We start from the raw sequence: 21,608 nt of genomic DNA, 5'->3' as shown, positions 1-21,608 counted from the left end.
CAATATTTTTTACAAAATACTTAAGCAGTGAGTAGAAAAGTTTAATATCTGAAGAGGTAGATTCTTTTTGTTTTGGTTTTGGTTTTTTGAGACAAGGTTTCTCTGTGTAGCCCTGGCTATCCTGGAACTCACTCTTTAGACCAGGCTGGCCTCAAACTCACAGAGATCTGCCTGTGTCTGCCTCCTGAGTGCTGGGATTAAAGGTGTACACCACCACCGCCCAGCCTCTGAAAAGTTTTTAATATTAAGGAATATATAGTCTTACTCAGAGAAGCAGAATGTATTAGAATAAATTAGATGGAAAACACTAAACCAAACATGGATGAAAGAAAATTATTTGCATTTCCTGAGATTAGAAATTTGATAAGCCTCATTACTGCTCTTTCTTCTCCTGTTCATATAATTCCCTTCTGCTACATTTTGCATATGATCTGCCCCTGCCCCAAAGGTTTTGCACTAGATCTGGCTCAGTGTGGTACCCCTAGGACGGTGGAATCCATAGGAGGTGGGGGCCTTGTCCCGGGCCTTGTGCTGGGTGACCACATCATTGAGAACACTGCCTGTGCAAGGGATCAGTGATCTCCTGAAGTACGGGTGTTGTCAGGAATTGGTCACTTGGCTTCCTGTCTCAAGATCTCAGCCACACAGCTCTGCTGCTGAACACAGCTCCTCAACACAAGCTCCTTCAACAGAACCATCCAATCTGTAACTTCCAGACTACAAAACCATGAGAAAAATAAATCCCTCTTCACTCCAGTCATCTCGCTAAATCTCCATGTCCTTGCTGATTCCAACGGCCACAGGCAGCCCTTTCCACAGCAGCTTCATCCCTGAGGACACACTTTCTCATCCTGCACACTTTATCCTGCATCCCTTCTCATCCTGCATCCCTTCTCATCCTACACACCTTCTCATCCTGCATCCCTTCTCATCTGCATCCCTTCTCATCTGCATCCCTTCTCATCCTGCAAACCTTCTCATCCTGCATCCCTTCTCATCCTGCACACCTTCTCATCCTGCACACCTTCTCATCCCATATCCCTTCTCATCCTGCACACCTTCTCATCCTGCACAGCTTCTCATCTGCATCCCTTCTCATCCTGCACACCTTCTCATCCTACACACCTTCTCATCTGTATCCCTTCTCATCCTGCACACCTTCTCATCTTGCACACCTTCTCATCCTGCACACCTTCTCATCTACATCCCTTCTCATCCTGCACACCTTCTCATCCTGCATCCCTTCTCATCCTGCATCCCTTCTCATCCTGCATCCCTTCTCATCCTGTATACCTTCTCATCCTGCACACCTAGCACATCCACATTGGGGATCTACAGCTGCTCCATACTTGATCTAGTTTTTGTTTTAGTATCAACGCCAGTTAATGTGATTTATAGGATGAATAATATTAAATGAAAAGGTCCACATTTGATTGATTTTATTCTACTGCTCTGAACAGCAATGGAACTCCCCACTGAGACTGACTGTGCTTCGCCTGAGGTCTGAGATCATACTTCTCACGAAGTGGTCCAAGGAAATCCATTTCTCTTCTTAACATAATGATTATGTTTCTAGGGATTTATTGTGTTTTGGCTTTCGTTTTTTTAAGCTTTAAGGAGGTGTGGATCTGAAGGTTAAATTTCAACTCTAACATTACACTATAAACCCACATTGGCTGAATAATCTTATAAAATTACTATGTACTGGTTGTTTCTAGTTTCCTACACTAGCTACAGAACTTGCCAAGGACATAAAAGGACTAACGTTTTACATTTCAGCTCATGAAACAACTTCAATTTCTCACTTTCACTGTATAATAACTAGAAGCATTACTGATACCCAGATCACTCCAGCACCCATGTCTTATTTTAAAGTTCTACATATTCAAAGGCTTAATATTAAATATCTTAATTCTTTCCGATTTATTCACTCTCAGATGAAGACTTTTTTTTCAAATAAAACCATGTACCATTTAGATTTTCTACAACATCAAACACTAGAGAAATGCTCAATAAACCACTGACATTTAAAAATGTCACTGAATGTTTTTGCACTTCAATACCAAGAAATCTAAGTAAGTGTCATCAGAACCCGTCTCAATACAGCATTGAGGTTCCCATTTAAATGAACAAAATGTACACCTCATGAACTTACTGAGGAGACCCTACTTATTTTAGTCATACTCATCTTAAGGAGCAACCTTCTCCGTCACTGGGTGAAGGCACAACCTGTTCCTAATACAGCAGACCTTCCAGCCACGCTTGCAACAGCAAGTCCTTTACCCAGAACATAAACACTACTCCTCGATTAATATAAAATTGTTCTTTTTTGACTTAAGCAAGAAGGGAAAAAGGCATCCTTGAGTAAAAGATCAATCACTACATTCAGAAGGATGACCCTGAGGCAAGCAACCTATCAATGCTGTTAGGTGTGAAATTATTTCACTTATCATATTAATGCAGTAAAATATTTCAAATTTTCTTTTTTGTTTTGTAATTTTTGATATAATGTCATACTATGCAACCCAAGCTGGCCAGGAACTCAAAATCCTCCTGCCTTCGCCTCCTGGTAAGATTATAGGTGTCCCCCACAACAGCTGGGTATAATTTGAAGACATTAAAAACTTAATTCAGAAAAAATTCAATTTTTTTTTTTGCTAACCATTACATTTATAATAAAGAAATAACGGCTACCATGACTTTCCATATCTTACTTAAGTGTTATTACTAAGGCCAAAAGATCAGGACCACTTGGGCCTAAGACGCACAGATAAATTCTTACTTTGGGAGGGGGTGTTTGAGACAGGGTTTCTCTGTATAGTCCTGGCTGTCCTGGAACTTGTTCTGTAGACTAGGATAGCCTTGAACTCAGAGATCTACCTGCCTCTGCCTCCTGAGTGCTGGGATTAAAGGCATGGGCTGTCACCACCCAGTTACAAGTAAATTCTTAATTTAAAAAAAAATATATTTATATATATATATATATATATAATATATATATATATATATAATATTGTAATTATATATATATATATAATGAGAATTTAGTCATTATAGACCAAGCATTAAAAAATTCTAGTTTTCTTCTTTAAGCCTTAAGTTTCAAATTAAAAAAATCTGTGTTTTCACTTTTCACCTGACTCAGGATTCAGTGGACTGTATTAAAGAAAGTTAATAAGGAATTTGTAGAATTTAGATAGTTCTGGGGGAAAAGAGTTGCCAATTACAAGGAGAGGCAGAAAATGGCAAACACATTAAAATCAAGACTAACGTTTGAAGTCCGTTACCTGTTCCACGTTTTGAAAGCATTGCTGGCCCGCTTGAAGAGATACCCTTCCATGACAATGCCATTCGCTGCGTCTACATTATACTCTAGCTTGGAATCATCACTGGAGAAGTCCTAAACAAGACACACATGAGTTCAGACAACTGCGTTCCCAGAGAAAGAAACGTATCCAGGGAAAAGAGCTTTACAATGTTTGCATAAGCCTTACGTAAGAACAGGGGACGGGACATAAGCATTGAACGCCTTAGCAGTTCAGAGTGCTGGGAACCGAACTTGGGCTCTCCGGCCCCAGAAGCCAGACCTCTACCCATCGTGAGAACTCTTCTGCAGAGAGTGGATGACACTTAGCTGGGAGAAACCAGCCTTGAGGGGAAGCAAGTAAGAATCGTCCCAAGGCTTTCTACATGAATATGCTAAAACATGAAAAGGAAATAGGTTGAATTACGAGTTTTTAAAAATTTTGGTATCTTTCAAATTTTAAGCATAAAAAGCATAAATCTACAAATGAATCATTATATTTCTACATACTTCTTCTTTGGAAAAAATAGAAAACACTAGTTCCTTCATTAAAACTATATGTACACCTATTTTTTAAAATTCACATTAACTCTGTATATGTGCATGTGCACATATGTGCATGCATGTGTTCTTGCATGTATGGTGTTGAAAGTGAACTCAGTACAACAGACAAGTACTTTGCCCCAAGCACATATACCCCAGCCATCATGCACAGCAGAGTGCATTAAGTCAGTAATAGGCTTGACTTTTGCAACATACGTGTATTTTACACATGTGTATAAGTTCCTCCATGCATGTGTATGCGTGTGAAGCATGCGGGGTCAACATGCAGTATCTTCCTGTTGCATTCTACCTCACTTTTTGAACCTGGAGCTCACTAATTCAGCAAGACTCACTCCAGTTCTCTAGCACTAGTACTACAGTGTGGGGTCCCCCCCAGCTTTTTACAGGGTTACTAGGATCTGACCACAGGTCCTCAGGCTCACACAGCACGCACTTTACCAAATGGGCCGTCTTCCCAGCCCTGACTTTCATAACGTCTTTACAGGGTTCATGTGCTTTTAGATTTTGTTTTTACATTTACATTTTAAATCAGCATAGAATAGGTTTAATTATGACATATTCTTATCTGTAGATTTCATGGACTTAGTATTAATATATCAGGCTAGATTCCACATACAAGAAAAAATTTGTTTATCTTTCTGACACTTGCCTATTCTGTTTCGACTTCTATCCGTCTTCCTGAAAATGACATAGCTTTAATTCTTCTTTAAGGCTAAATGAAACTGTGTGTGCACACGTGCATGCACATGTGACATTTTCTTTAGCCATATGCTTGGTGAAGACACCTGGGTGGCTCCACATCTTGGCCACTGTCAACAGCAGCAATTAACTCAAGTGTGAAGGTGTCTCTGCGATGTGCTTCCCTTATATCCTTGAGGTACAGGAGGGTGGTACAGCTGTCCACATGGTGGTTTTGCTTTTAGTTTCTCGGGAGGACTAAATGTTTTGTTTGTAGCATCTGGAGGCTCTTAGCAACCACTACAATGCTCAGAACATAAATAATGGGGCCAGGAGTACAGCTCAGTGGCAGTGTGCTTGTCCAAGTTGGGCAAGGCCAAGTTAGACTCCCAACACCAAAGCAGTAATAGTCTAAAACATAAAACAAAACCTCCTGGGATGTGCAACGCACTGTAAATGTGTATTCCCAACTACTTTTTGAGTCTTCTATTATCAATGTCCCTTAATAAAGTACGCAGATGTGACACATTGCATAGGTTTCATATGTAAGGAGTAGGAGTAGCGGATGCGATATTGCTGCTGGAACCTCTGTGAACACATTCATGATCTGACAGTTAGGAAGGGACACTCAAAGGCAACTGGGAAAAAGGAAAACTGGAAGACAGAGGTCAACAGAACAAGACATCAACCTCTCAGGAGAACCTGCGCTTTCCTGCAGGGCCCAGGAAACAGACGGCTCCACTAAGAAGAGTGAGTGAAAGGAGCGGATGAAAGCCTCCCCACTGAACCCGCAAGTGAGAGCAGAGGGACCTTATCGCCACTGCCGTTCAAGACTATCCATCACAACGGTCCTAGTCAACCAGCGCACGGAAAAGGTGAAGGGTAGAAAGAAAGCAGCACACTGTCCTGTCGTTACTTAGGGAGAGGATACTGCACACAGAACACTCAGAAGAATTCAGAGAGAAACCAGTACCAAGAGCATCAGTGAGATGGCTGGGTATAAAATCAATACAGAACAGCATTAGTAAGATGGCTGGGTATAAAATCAATACAGAACAGCATTAGTAAGATGGCTGGGTATAAAATCAATACAGGGCAATCAATCTCACCCGAATATAACAGAGACGAACAGTGGCTTTCTAAAGGTGGCAGTTACGGGAACATTTGTAATGTAACTGTCTGGGAATAAGTCTAACCAGAGGTATGTGAGGAAATCAGAACCTTATGCAAATCACTAAAGAAAATGTAAACAGAAGGTAGAATAAGACTGTGATGTAGACATCATTTTAAAATAAGCACACCTATCTCACAGATCCAACATAACCTCAATTAAAATCCCAAAAACCTTTTTTTAAAGAATTAAACTACTGCTGTGTGTTACTGGGGGGGGGGAGACGACGACTAACAAGTGTCACAGCACTCATGGAGGGTGGAGGACAACTCCGTTTCAGAGACTGAACCAGACTACCAGATTTGTGTGGCAAGCACTCATCTTACCGGTCCCCCAAAAGCTCTGGGGTTTCCATGCATACAAACCTCAGTCTGCACAGACAGGGGATGGGCGTTTTGCTTTCTCAGACATGAAGAGTTACTCTAAAGCTGTAACAGCTGAGACAACAATGTGTGTGACAATTAAGACAAAATGACCAGAGGATGGGACAGACAGCCCAGAAAGCACCTCGGACAGAAGAGGGATGGGGTGACACAGGCTGCCGCACTGAGCACTGGAGGAAGAGGGTCACCAACTCACCACGAGCAACGCTCTATCCTCAGGAGGAAGCAGCTGTCTACCCACTCTCCCAAGAACCCAGGCACACGTGGATTAAAGAGCTGAACGCCAGGGCAGAGGAGCACACAGCTCAGGGGCAAAGCACCTACCAGCCAATCCTACAGGAGGCCGGAGGCTCAATCCCCAGCACCATTACAGAAACAAACAAACCAAGCAAAGATGTAAACAGGAAAAGCAAGCCTACGTGGGAGAGGTATTCATGATCTTGAGATGGGAACTGCTGAGCACAGGACAGAAGCACCAGACCCAAGGCTGACCACCATGAGAACCTAAAACACATGTTCTAGAATCCAAGAAGAACTTGGCCGTCAGTTAGGAAGGCCGGCAGTGAAAAGGAAGAAAAAAGAACAGACATTCACAAACAGGGGCCACAAATGACTGAAAGGTGCAGGTCACCAGTCACTAACGATGCAAAAATGAAAACCACCACGTGATACCCAGCTCCACAGTGCAGTGAGGGCAGAGGGAACCTCAGCACTGCCCGCCAGCATCCTCGCCACGGTGAGCACATGACTCTGCTGGGTACAGCAGCTCTACTCCATTCGTGCGCACATCTACCAAAGACATGCAAAGGCATGGGCAGGACATCCGGGGCCCCCACAACATCGCTATCTAACAATCACTACTGATCAATGCCATCGGTAAAACACCTTAACAAGTAGATCAGAAATGCTTTCCCTTACATTTTAGTCCATTTGATACTTATTTATGTATTTATTTATTCATTCATTTATTTATTCATTCATTCATTCATTCATTCATTCATTTATTCATTTATTACCTGTAATGCAGCCTGTGTCAGCATTTAGGGGCAGAGAAAGGATTCACAATGAGTAAAAACAGCATTATTTTCTTAAAGGAAAACAGTTGTGTATTGTTGAAAGTCAAACAGTCTCAGATTTGATAAGTTACCAATTTGAGGCCTTCAGTATAATACTGAACTATGTATATGATAAAGATATTAAAATATATATATCCAATTTAATCAATAATCATATATTTCTAAACATAATTTGTCATTTTACAAAAAAATGATTGATTCCACTTTCAGCAATCGTTTGACAGTAACGCCGTTAAAACAAGCTACTCATCAAAATTCCACGTTGTATACCACAGACACAAAGACGAGCAGGCACAGTAGTGCACACCCGTGATCCCAGTACTCAGGAGGCTGAGGTGGACGGATCATGAGCTCAAGGCCCGCCTGAGCTACACAGCAAGACTCTGGGAAGAGAGAGCGGCAGAAGAGAGCGACATGAACTGTCAGTTCAGCTGAAGCTGGGATGGCGGCACACACCTGTAACCCCAGCCACAGGAGGCAGAGAGGGAAGGCCTGAGGCTAGGCTGGACAGTACACAAAGAGCACGTCTTTAAACAAAAGGAAATACGGAGTTAGCCTTATCCTCTGATAACTGAAAGTAGCTGATTTAAAGATGGCCTACGAGAAAAGTCTTTGCTTTTCTAATTGTTATTTTCCTTTGAGCATGAATAATCCATTAATAATTTTTCTTACACTTGCTACTGACTTTGCTTCATTTTTTTCCATTCACATCTTCTATGTCTGATCTAATCTAAGTAATCTAGAATCAAGGATGACCCAATTGCTTATTATCAAGAGAACAGGTTTCTTAGAGCGTGCAGACGAAACTTTATGTAACTATTCAATCCCTGATTTGCCTTTCATGCTTGGGTCACTAAACAAATTCATCAGACTGTCACAGATAAAGTCCTATTAGGTTTGCTTCAGATACAACACAATCAACTTTTGTATGAAGAAATAAATACAAATTTACTATTGAATTCTCATTTTTAAAAACATCAGTCAATAGTAGTTTAGCTAGGCCTAGGTAATTGAACAAGCAGTGAGGGTCCAAAAGGGATGTGCTGAGCTGCCCTGGAGTGGGTGCAGCTGGGAAGTTAGTAACCAAGAGAGACAAAGAGACAGAGACAGAGAGAGACAGAAGGGGAGTGGGGAGAGGGAGAGAGCACACACATTCTCTCTCCCTCTCCCTCCCCCGCACATGCACATATGTGTACAGATGAGCACACACACATGCCCCCTTCCCTTCTCTCTCTCTTCTCTCCTCTCTCTCTCTCTCTCTCTAGCACACGCTTTGGCAGGTGGTTGTCTGTATCTTAAATGAAACCACGAATAATATTCAAAATTTCAACAAAGGGTAACTTTAGTCAAGCTCTTGACAGATTAGAAGTACTTATAAAATGGTTCAAGAACACAGCCTGCAATGTTTTGATCTGGAAAGATCATGAGATGCACACATTAACATCTACAACACTTGACTTTCCACGGGAAGGAGGATTTCCTGTGACGAGCAACTGGAGGGGTCTGTGTAACCATGGTGGCTGCGAACACTACCATTCCCGGGAACGGAAGTCAGCCTGGTCTGCCTGTACCTTCTGCTGGATAGTAGAGTGTTTCTGCTCCATCTCTCTTTTCTCCTTTGCTGCATCCACAACCAGTCGATCCAACTAAAGGGAGGAAGAAAATGACAGACTTAAGATTCAGAGAAACCAAGGCCTTTCTTAAAACCATGTTCCAAGTCATTTTGCAGATAAATATAAATCACCCGATTAAAGTTAACCTAAAAAGGCATTTTTGGCTACACATTCAAGTAGAAGTTCCCATTTTCCTCGTATTAAATCCTCTTTGGGAAAGCTCCTATCCTAATTAGGGAGGCTTCTGAGCTGGAGCCTTGTCTTGAGCACTGCAGTGGTGTGCCCATCCTTAAGGACGATGACTCTGACCTAAAGTGTCTGCTGACCCACTTAGAAGATGCTGGAGCTGCAGACAAGATAAAAACAAATCAAAACAAAACAAAGCACCATGCAAAAACACAATTTGTTTTTATTCCAACACTAGCAAAAGGCGATGCAGCTGAACTAGGTAGGGCAAAGGTCACAAGCTCACATCAACAGATACGTCCCATCTCTCGCCACACACCATGTTTTTGACTTGTCTTCCTTATGTTATAAACTCTCTGTAACTGGCCAAATAAATCAAAGACAGCTGGGGGTGGGGGTGGGGTGGGAAGGATGCAGTGGTAAGCTTGCTTGAGCCCAGGAGTTAAGACCAGACTGGTACACACTGTAAAGGCCTGACTCTGAAAGGTTAAATTAAAATAATAAAGGAATATTAATCCCATACTTCCAACTGTTATCTCCTACTTACTCAGCTACTACAAGATTATCCTCATTGGCCACATCTAAACAGACCACTACGGAAAATGTGGCTTAATACATGTTTTTCAAGGCCTGCAAAATCCCTTGGTTTAGAAGGGGAAGGACCCAAAACTGAAAGTAATAAGTACCTAAAAACAAATAATCATTTCTACTAGCTAACTACAACTCAATTCACATGATTCTTATAAACGACGTCTAATGCAAGGCGATGGGATGTGAAGAATGCCAGAACACAGGAAAGTCTGACCCTCCCACCAGGCCTGGACCAATGACTTCGTTACATGCTTGTACATCACGTTGACCCTCTCCTGTACTATAAAAGCTCAAATGTTCCCCGGGTCTATTTCCTCCTCTTCCCTAACAATGGGAACCACCCCACACCTAATTCTGCCAGGTCATTTTTCTGGCAACAAAGCTGTGTTTCCCAGGTTTCCTTGCGGTGAGTGACTGAGCACAGGTCACTAGATGTACGCAGAATGGACATACACAATTTCTAGGAAACGTCCTTAGGCAGACAACGTGTTTTTCTTTTCCCTTCCCTCCCTTCCGTTTGCTGGAGTTAGAGAATGGTGGCTAAGGCCGATAAGTCACTCTTAGCCATGAGGCTAACTCCGTACACAAACGGCCATGAACCTGTGCTTCTGACTTTACACAGAAGCAATAAGATTCTTTTACAGAAGGCCTAGGACCTTCAGGCTGGATTGCGAACAAACCCAACCTCAAATGACATATACACAGAGCATTTGTCAGGAAGATGAACAGCAGTCCAGTGCAAGAGACAAAAAAACGGAATGCACGTAATTCATGGCATATGCTCTGGACACAATAACATCCTCTCTCCCTCCTCCGCTCCCACACACACTTTGATCACTGAATGGTATTCCCCTTCTACTCTTACCTTTCTCCCATTTCCCTAAATTCAATTTTTCTTAATCCCTCACCTCAGAAAGTACCCTGGGAAAGAAAAACCTACAGAGTAATACCATTAAATCAAGAGGAAGAAGGCTCATCACTCAATAAAAAGCACCCTCTGGAGTGACTTGGGCCTAGTCAGTGGTAAGGCACACACCGAGCAGGTACAAGGCCCCAGGTTTGAGCCCCAGTGCCACCAAGGAGGGGAAAAAGGTTCCAAACATATTTAACACAGCTCTGTGAAATAATAATAAATGGTCATGGGATTCTAAGACTTTCATTTCCCAAGGAGCCAATATAATTTTTTGAAAATAAAAAAGAGCAATGTGTTAATTAAAAGCAAATTAGGTCAGTGACTCAATTATTCAAATTTAAAAAGTAAAGGACTAAATTCTGCTATTTGCACTACAAAAGAGCAAGGCTGTATCTCGGCCTGCCTCAGCCTCCCAAGTGCTGGGATCACAGCCGTGCGCCACACCCGAGAGCAGTGTTATTTTAAGTCTCAGGGGCAGCACCCTCAGGTTCAATATTAACACAGGCAATGCACCTTCAAGACCACTTCTTGCTCAGTATTTAACCCACATGTAAGTGTGCTATAGTGTCAAACTCCTTAAGTAAATGAGAAGCCAGTTTCCCAATATGCTAAATATCTTTAGAAACACAAATGTCGACACATGGTACAGAACGGAGAAATCCAGTTTGAGAGCTTACCTGTGCTCCAAGGTCCTTCATGTAGGGCCCAAGCTCACTGAACAGGTCATACCCTTGATGGAAGAAGGCCAGATGTGCATACATGAAGGACAGCATCTGGAGGGGAGAGAGGGGATTCAGATGCACTGCTAGAAGCTTCAGAAAGCTTGACGATCACTCCACGAGAACCCAAAGCACCACATCTACTTAAAACTGAGTAGTTTTTTTTCTTGAGAACTTCATGAATACTTGCAAATATAAAGAGAATAACATTTTTCTAAGAGAAACACCCAGTGTTTGACGTTTTAACAGCTGTAGTTACAGCCGCTACACTGTAACTCACATGGGTGATCTAAATAATATTCTCAATAGCTTCACTGTCTTACTAGAAATCCTTAAGTACATTCTGAGATGTCTATGTGGTCCTTCAAGTAAACTCCCTAAGCAAAGAAGACATGAAAAGACAAGAAATATAAACAGTAGCAAACACTCTAACCCACCAGGGTCACCTGGGTCACCAGGGTCACCAGGTCCCAGTAAGATGCAAAGACTCTCACTTGTCCAAAAAATACATATAAGTGGGGCTGACACTGACTCCTCTGTCTTTGGAAAGCTATTTATTTATTACTTATTTATTTATTTAACTTTGAGTGGTATGTGCGTGCGTGCGTGCGTGCGTGCGTGCGTGCGTGCGTGCGTGCGTGCGTGTGTGTGTGTGTGTGTGTGTGTGTTTTCACATACGCCTGGGGAGTGTGGAGGTCAAAGGAAACAATTCTCAGTCTGGCACTGAACTCAGATCATCAGGCTCAGCAGCAAATGTCTACATCTGCTGAGCCACCTCAGTGACCCTGGGAATTTCTTTATATCATCCCACAGATCCAAAATTGACATTAAATATGGGGTTGGGGTCCCCAGCTTTTTTTGTATTTTATTAATCCACAAAAGAAAAATACCCCTGTTTTTATTAGTTAAGTTTTTACACGGGAAGGAATTATATATAATTAAGTGTACACAAAGGATCTCCTGAGACCTGCTTTATTTTTTAGCAAGAACACATATCTGTTTAATATTATGAAAACTAAAGTAGGTCGTAAGAGTGTTGTTACTCAAGAATCCTCTACAGACAATTTTGTTTTCAAAATAAAAACTAGTTAAATAAAATTCAAAGATTAACGATAAAAACTCACATATAAGAATTACTATAGTGTTAGATAATGGTAATGATTATACAACTGTGTGAAAATATTTTTCAAACCACTGAATTATAAAGAGGGATTAGTAAGATTATATAAAAATATAAAATACACCAGGCCACACTACAGCTTCCTCGACAAGACTCTTCAACTGCTTGTTTTGTTTGTTTGTTTTTGTTTGTTTTGATTTTTTTATTTTTCCTTTAAATTTTGGTTTTTTTGGGGGGAGAGGTTGTGGAGGCAGAGGGCAAATGTGGGAGACTGGGAGATGGGTGGGATTATGCTTGATGTAAGATCCACAAAGAATCAATAAAAGTTAAAAGAATTTTTAAAAATGTAATATACATATACATCCAAATAAATACTAAGCATATTAAAAAATAAATAAATGAGGCCGGTGGTGGCGCACGCCTTTAATCCCAGGAACTCGGGAGACAGAGCCAGGAAAATCTCTGTGAGTTTGAGGTCAGCCTGGGCTACAAAGCGAGATCCAGGACAGGCATCAAAGCTACACAGAGAAATCCTGTCTCCAAAAACTAAATAAACAAACAAACAAAACAGGAAAACACAGTGATGAGTGATGTGAATCCATAAAAGATAGCACAAATAAGTACAAAAAATGAAGGATTTGACAGAATAGGAGAAAAGGACACACCTATGTCTCGTAAGTAGCCAGAAAAATACATGGGAAAAGGTGACCAAACTCTGGAAACGCGAAATTCAGCCTGGAACTCTGGTGTTCTGTCTCCCACACCACTGGGGAAGGAAGGAGGCAGACTACAATGCTCACGGCTGGTAAACATCGGTAGAGAAATGACCGCTCTCACCACATCAGCGAAAACAGCTCAGAAGCCTTGACATTTGTAGTGTTTTTTAAAGCCTTTTCCTGATTTGAAAACTTTAACTGGGGATGGCAAGGCAGCTCAGGGAAGATGGCCACTGACCTGACACCCCCATGGTAGAAAAGGAGAATCTGTTTCCAAAGGTGTCCCTTGACCCTCCACATGTCCACCATGGACACACACACACACTTAAATAAGTAAACACATAAATGCGTCTCTTTATTTAAGTAATCCTTTGTTTATAAATGTAAATAAAGCAGCAATCAGATTATTTATTAGGATGATCACTACAATTAAATGTTTGTAATGTCAAAAGCATGAAAAATTACTTAAATATCTATTAAGGATGACAATCCATAGTATATTCAAGGCTGTCTAGTTTGGACCTGCAAATTATACCTCTGTTTTTAGATGGCTCATGAGCCAAGAATCATTTTTAACCTTTTAAATGGCTGAAAGAGAAAATTTTTAAAACACAAGAAAGTGATGTGAAAATTATATGAAATTCAAACTTCTGTGTTCATGCATAAAGTTTTACTGAACACAGCCCCCCGCCCCAATCATTTACTCATTGACTGGTCCTCATTACAAGGACACAGGTAAGTACAACAGGGACCACAGGGCTGCCAAGCCCACCGTATTTATCAACCAGCCCTTTATTTCCAGCCTTCCCATGGAAGCCATGATAGGATAGGACTGTGTCCCCATGACTGGCCATCTGGAAACCCTGGGGTGGGGAGGGGAGCCACCTTGTAGGGAACAAGTACAACGCAGTTACCTGCTAAGCCACCACTGGAGTCAAACAAAGCTTTAGGGAAGAGCAAGGTGGAGACAAGGGTCTAAGAACCCAACAACAGCAACTGGGAACCAAACTTCCGCAAAGAAACTGAGAAATGACTCTGAAGGTTCTCACATGGGACAATGTACGATGCACAGCATGCCTCCTCAGTCCCTTGTCCAGTAGCAAGTAAAACCTCACAGCCATCAGCATCCAAAAGCTCCAAAGACAGAAGCGGGGTGACTATACATGAAGAACAGGCAGCAAAGAGCCCCGCCGTCAGTCTGGGAACTCTCCAAACCACAGGACTGTACAAGTCCTCACGCTCAAACGCTTGAAATGCCTAAACACCACACACAACCATAGAGAAGTGTGTGGTTTTGAAAGATATTGTGTAGACAATGTCTAAAAGCAAGGCTGGAGAGATGGCTCAGAGGTTAAGAGCACTGGCTGCTCTTCCAGAGGACCTGAGTTCAATTCCCAGCAACTACATGGCAGCTCACAACTGTCTGGAACTCCAGTTCCAAGGAATCTGATCTCTTCTGATCTCTGATGGCACCAGCATGCATGTAGTACAAATACAGATGTACAACACACACACACACACACACACACACACACACACACACACACACACACATAAAATAAAGAGATCTAAAAAATATTGTTAAAAAGAAACTTTCTAAAGCAAATACAGCCTGGCAGTGTGGCACACGCCTTTGATTCCAGCACTGGGGAGGCAGAGACAGGAAGATCTCTGTGAGTTTGAGGCCAACCTGGTCTACAGAGCAAGTTTCAGGACCATCAAGACAACACAAAGAAACCCTGTCTTGAAAAAACAAAAAGAAAACAAAGGAACAAAAAAAAATTAAAAAAAAATAAAAGCAAATACAAGTAAAAGAAAATTCAAGGTGACAATCATATCTGATAAGTTTCAAAACAATCCTGAAATATTCTCACGGGTTCCAGCCACCACTTCCATCTACTTTCTGGAAGTTATTAGGTATCTAGACCACATAAAAGATGACATGAAAATAACAGAGTAGAGAGCCAATGGTGAGTCTATCTCTGTGGAGCAGGCTGTATGTCAGTAACACAGACTCATGAACAGTTGTACCTTGAAGCAGACGACATACGAACTAGAAACAGGAGGAGCAAAGGGAGCCAAGAGCCTGGACAGAGCATCACAGCACGGGGGGGGGGGAGGGGGGGGGGCGGGGACGGGGGGGGGGGACGACGACACAACACAACACGGACAAACACAGACAGTCTCAGTGTTTCACAATAACAGTGGGTCATTAAGATCTTACTGATTTCAGGATTTCTGATCTCCTCTTTGATTGAAGCACATTAATCTGAGGGAAGATAAACTTGATTAATCACCCATGAATTACTTTAAACACTAACCCAGAATACAAGACTCCAAACATGCTTGTCCGATCGATCCCAGAACAAAAGGAAAGCAAAGCTTGTGTTTTCCATCGTTAAACATCTTTTGACAAGCATACCAACGAATACTCAGCCACATTTGAGCTCAGTGGAAACACTGGTTCTTCAAATTACAGTATCGTTGTTATGGAGCCTTTCAATACTTGAGCATATGACATGTCCATCTTCCTCCACCCTCCTCATCTACTTGAAGATCAAGGTTCACCCACAGCCTCGGTGCCAATATCACCATTTACCACTCTCTATCTTTTCTGGACTCCCCCTTTTTCCCTTCTTGACCCCATGTAATCTCTTCTCCACACAGGTGCCACAGTGATGTTCTAATCTAAATATTACATCCTGCGACCTCCTACCATGTCAACAAAGGCCACTGTGCTGAGACCCTGCCAGGCCCATCGCTGTCCCCCAGATGCCTTGGTCCCGGCTGTTCTGCCTCCATGTCAGGATGCTCTGCCCTCGTGACTTATGGCTATTTCTTACTAACCAGGGCTTCAACTACACTCTGTCTTCTTACACAGGTCTAACTCAGTACCGGACTCGCTATCCACCACATTAGTCCTACTTACAGATAACAAAATTTAACTACTTTTGTTTTGTTTTTGTATTTTTTAGACAGAGTTTCACCATGTAGCTCTGGCTGTCCTGGAACTCACGGTGTAGACTAGGCTAGCTTCGAACTCACAGAGATCCTCCTGCCTCTGCCCTCCCCAGTGCCTACTCTGTGTTTTCTTACTATGTCTTTTCCCCAGCTAAGGGATAAGCTCCATGAGATTAGGACCTTCCTCTCAGTTCTAATCCTCAAAGAGAATACAGTAAGCACTCCATAAATATATGGAAAGTAATGGATTTAAGTACTTTAATTATTATCAACTTATTGAAATGCCAGCAAATTACGAGATTTTTCCAGGGTAGAGATGAAGCTCACTGGGCAGAGTACTTGCCTCCATGAGCAAAGCCCTGGATCAAATCCCCAGGATTTCCCAAGCCAGGGGTCAGGGGCATGTCTATAAGCCCCAGGAATAGAGGCTGGAGGATTGTGAGTTCAAAGTTATCCTTGGCTAAATAGTGGGGGTCGGAGGGAGGCTTTAACAGGATCTTTTGCAATTCTAGAAATTCCTAACAAATAGTTTTGCCATTGTTTAAAAAACCAGCTTATTTAAATAAAACATTGATCCAAAGAGGCCCTTCACTCTTTGTTAACGTCGCCAGAAAAGAACAGAACATCTTCCAAATGTTTTCTTCACTGAATTCTTGGTCTATGTAACAAGGGAATTGTAAAACACAGTCTGAAAAACAAAAACAGACCAAAAATGACCCTCAATCTAACTTTCTTCCCTCTCACTGGTTTCTTCTGTGTGTCTGTTTCACAGCCTGCTCAGCTCTGAGAAGCACACTGACCCCCGATGCTGAGCGCAGGCTGAGGGGAGTCCCTGTTCAGACTCGGCCTTCTGCTTTAATACTGTTCTTTCCTCTCTATTTGGAAAAAACAAATTCAAACTCAAGGAAAAAGGTAAATTCAAATACAGGAGCTAAAGTACTTTATACTTTGGGTATTTGTTACCTATTATTCTCTAAAACAGCTACTTTGGCCACAAAACAAAATGATCCAAGAATTCTCACGAAAAAATTAAATATACTCATAGTTAGAAGGGAGTGAGCAGGGAGACTAATTTAGTACTGTCAGACAAACTCAAAGGAAATACACAATTATTATGTTTAAGTCTGAAAATAACGGAGCTGGGTGGTGGTGGCGCACGCCTTTAATCCCAGCACTCAGGAGGCAGAGGCAGGTGGATCTCTGTGAGTTCCGGGCCAGCCTAGTCTACAGAGTGAGATCCAAGACAGCCAGGGCTACTACAGAGAAACCTTCTATTACACAGAGAAACCTTGTCTCAGAGAAAAGGGGGGGAAATGCTAGGCACAGTAATGAATATTTGCAATCCCAAAGATGGACAGATAAAAAGGATTGAGGGTGCTCATTGGACAGCCAAGCTAGCCACACACGTGTGTGCAAAGATGCACACTCACAAAATGTATGCATACAAAAAGATGAATAAATACACATTTCCAGTCTCTCGAGGTGGTGCCGGGTGGAACCCCTGCTACAGCCTTTCTCCCCAAGGGTCCTGGGGTTTCATCTTCCAAAGCAGCCAGTGAACTCCAGAAACCTTCGGCAGTTCGTGAAGCTGGAGCCACTAAGAACATACGGTTCAAACGTGGGCTGCTGAGGCAAGGGGAAGCAGGCGCTTCACCCAGAAAAGCCTTTCTCACAGTGGGTTTCCTGAGAAGTTACTGTTTGGGGGTTATGTTTAGAATCACTAACAAAAGTTTTGAAAAAGTGAAAAAACAGATACACATTTCCAGTGTTGCCCGTAAAAACTTAACAATGTATGCCTGGTAGTCAAATATTAATTATACTGAAATAGAAACGCTACAGAATAAAATATGTATAGGATATTGTAACTAAGGAAAAAAGAGAAAGAAACCAGAACCAAAGGATCTATATCTACATACCTGTGTGTGCACATATGAAGACAGGTGAAAGTTTTCCATAAAATGTCATGTTTCCCACTATAGCCCAGCACTCTAAAGACTGAGGCAGGAAGACATCAAGTAGAGGCCAGCCCAGGCTACACAGTGAGTTTGAGGCTAAGCGACCTCAAAAAACCAGTAAATTATAAGCATTTTAAATGTTTTAATTGTAAGTTCAAAGGAAAAGCATTCTTTATTCTTCCAAGCACACTCATTCAAAGGCCCTGCTCCTCGGGAACCGCTCAGGAAGACACGAGTCGAGGCCGTACCTGAAGGACGTAGTCCAGGGCTATGTGCCGGAAGCACTTCCTCGTGGCCGTGAGGATGTTTGTGGCCTCCTCCACTTCATGCTGCTTGTTCCTTTGAACTTGGGCGTTTTTCACTAGTGCGTTTTCCTTTTCTTCGCTGACTTTTTCAAATTGTTTCTTGGCATCTTTGAATTTTCTAAGATCTCTAAAAAAAAAAAAAAAAAAAAAAAAAAAAAAACAAAACTTTCTTCAAAACTCTGGCAAAATAAACCTTCGACTGTAACACTGCGGTTCCTTGGCTTATGTTTCCTCAGACGCTGGCAGTCATGAGCTCATCCACCTGAAGCACGCAGCCTTCCCCAGCTCCAGGTTGTCATTGACCTGAGATGCCTGGACAAAGGACGTTCAGATCTGGGGCTTCCATGACTCCGGGATATTTATACAGACTTCCAGTCTGCCCCTTAATCCAACACTCACAGCTGAGAGCTCCAAAAGTTTCAGATTTGGACCATTGTAGATCTCTAATTCTTGGCTTACAGGTACTCATCATTCTGTGTACAGAGATTCTCATAAAGTAAGCTAGTATTTCATTATTTTCATCTATATGATTCCAAATGGAAATAATGATAAGAATTAATGCAACAGATCGGAAAGATAATTTTTCTAAAGATAAATTCAAAGCATGCACATGGTTTAACCATGATACTGTTTTCTAAACAACAGTGTAAGACTTAGTATGGAGAATGTGCGTAGGAATGCAGATTTGAATGGTCTTTCCCAAAGATTAAATCCTAAGAATTAAATCCTAAGAATCTGAGAAGTATTTTAAGACGTACTTTTGCTTTTAAGAAACAACATTCATAAGCCCACCTCGGGGCAACGCACCCGCAATTACAGCTCTCGGAAGGCTACAGAAGGAGGGCTGTAGGCCCCAGGCCAGCCTGGGCCACAGAGCAAGATTCTGCCCCAAAATGCCCACCCCCAAAAAAATGGAAGCAGAAGAAACAATTAACACATTTAGTAAAACACATAAAGGATAAAAATAAACTCTTTAAATACACATGTAGACCAATTTATAAAGAGCCAGCCGAGTTCAATTCCCAGTAAAGGCTCTCGACATGCCATGTAATGGTCTGAAAAGGTGCAGTGGCCTCAGGTAGATACACAATACCTCTCGGCTCCACTACTACTACAGTGTGACAAAGTAAGCTGAAGACAAATGGCTTTTAATTATAATAAAATACGTCTAAGAAGACTATATAATTGATTGAAAACACCCCACAGTTTTTATGTATCTAAGAAGACTTTCTGAATGTTAAAGCATTCTGAAAAAATTTGAAAAACAGAACTGTGAGAGGCTGGAGAGGCGGCTTAGCGGTTAAGATCACTGGCTGCTCTTCCAGAGGACCCGGGTTCAATTCCCAGCACCCACATGGCAGTTCACACCTGTCTGTAACTCCAGTTCCATGGGATCTGACATCCTCACACAGACATACACACAAAACACCAATACACATGAAATAAAAAGAAAAGGCCCTGAGCTGTGAGGCATCTTTGCGGGATAATCCTAACCCAGGCTGGGGCTGGAGCTGAGGCGCAGAGTCTGGCCTAATACAAGGCAGGGGCTCCACCCACAGCACTGTCTGAAAACCCAAGCCCAAAACTACTCAAAGGAGCAGTAGACAATATTTGACACTATTCATATAGTATAATGTCCCTTACATACCTTTAAATATTGAACCAATTAACTGACATTTATAAACTCTCTGCTGGAAATCATAGGCGAAAACTAATTACGAACGTGAAAAACACGTTTTCCTTCACTTGAAAAGTTTGGACTTTTTTAACTTCTACTTCAATTTTATTTCCTATGTAAACATGATGACTCTCTTCTAATATATAATAATGTACCACTTCTGTGGATCTTTCTCATCTATTACCTTCTCTTCAAAGAAAATACCACATTGAGAAGAGACAACTACCTTCAAATACAGTAAGTATGTCAACCACCCTTGGAGATTTTAAATTACATTTTTATCTATGTTTAGAAAACTTTCTGGACTCTAACCAGAAGAGCTATTTAAATATACATGGAAAGTGAATCTGATTCCCTCACAAACTCAAAAGAAAGGAAGCACGTCTCCCAAAGCAAACAAGCCAGCTTCTTCAGAAATTTGAGACCTAAAATCTCCTTCTCTTTTAGCATCGTTAGCCATGCCCCAGACCACACACCCCACCCACCCCCAGCAACCATTGCCTGCCCTCTGAATCATAGCTGACTTACTCTTTAACGAAGTTCTGAAGCTGTGCCTTAATTGATCTCTGCGTTTGGTCAAACAGGATCTAGAAGATAAAATATAGCATTCAATATTAGAAAGGAACCAGAAACATAAACATCAAAGCTCCTTACCACTTCCAGTAACACCTTATTTCTTAGTGAAGACTATGAAAGAAAGTGATGGAAGAAATTGAAACCAATTTTAAGCCAGATTCTACCAGTCTCAAAACAACAACAACAACAAAAACTTGCTTCTCTTCACTACAGAAAAGAAATTTAGTGGGAAAAACAAACCAAAATAAAACAATTTCCTTAATTCTACTTCAAATTTGGAAGACAACCCAACAGTACGACAATTTCTCTTTCTCCACCCCAGCCAAAACCAGGCTGAGCTCTGGTGACACCCGAGCTGGAGCTCTTCACTGGGGAAGACTTGGGAACACAGACAATGGAAGTATGAATTCCAGTGAGCATTACACAGGCTTGTGGGTCGGTGACAGCTGTGACTAGAAGACAAAATCTCGGTCTCAGCGCAGTTATTCTGTCCAGTGTTATGATGCCCTGTACCTAACACTGGTAGGTCTCACTACAGAAATTCCAAGTACTGGGGACTAGTGAGATGGCTCAGTGGTTAAGAGCACTAGCTGTTCTTCCAGAGGACCCGGGTTCAATCCTCAGCACCCACATGGCAGCTCACAACTGTCTGTAACTCCAGTTGCAGGGAATCTGACACCTTCACACCAATGCACATAAAATAAAGTTAGAAAAAGAAAAGAAAGCCAATAATGGGGGGGGAGAGAAAAAGAAATTCCAAGTACTTTCATAATTTTCAGAATTACTTCAATCTCAGAGCTTGAAACGGAGTGAGATGAACAGGGGGGAAAATAATACACAAACAGCAACAAAAAAAATCTTGTGAATCATTCTAATCTAAAATTCTGCTATGTCTGCCCAATTTCCTTCCACAAATGTGTTTTTTTTCCACCTGTATCCTATAAAGCTCAATGTGAGCAAAAGAAAGAAATCAACAGAAATCAAAATGGAGCTAAAAAGAAAACTGACAAAGAACAATCAATGAATCCAACGCAAGGCTGTGACTATGAAACTAAGTGCACAGCAAAGGCCACGTCAAGAAAACAGAAAGGGAACCGGC

The 21,608-nt window shown here is 41.8% G+C and overlaps 1 protein-coding gene across 1 annotated transcript in view; it reads right to left on the bottom strand.

Annotated features, from left to right (window-relative positions):
- The window catches only part of Acap2 (ArfGAP with coiled-coil, ankyrin repeat and PH domains 2), a 121,989-nt gene that overhangs the window by 30,053 nt on the left and 70,328 nt on the right, over positions 1–21,608 (bottom strand). The window contains 6 exon segments of the mRNA XM_028894098.2: positions 3,288–3,400; positions 8,748–8,822; positions 11,157–11,252; positions 15,259–15,303; positions 18,199–18,382; positions 20,462–20,520. Coding sequence (XP_028749931.1) covers positions 3,288–3,400; positions 8,748–8,822; positions 11,157–11,252; positions 15,259–15,303; positions 18,199–18,382; positions 20,462–20,520 — 572 coding nt within the window.

This window comes from Peromyscus leucopus, chromosome 12 (assembly GCF_004664715.2).
Source record: "Peromyscus leucopus breed LL Stock chromosome 12, UCI_PerLeu_2.1, whole genome shotgun sequence".
NCBI classification, from domain to species: Eukaryota; Metazoa; Chordata; class Mammalia; order Rodentia; family Cricetidae; genus Peromyscus; species Peromyscus leucopus.
Note: the sequence above shows the minus strand (reverse complement) of the source record. Positions and strands in the feature narration are given on the sequence as shown.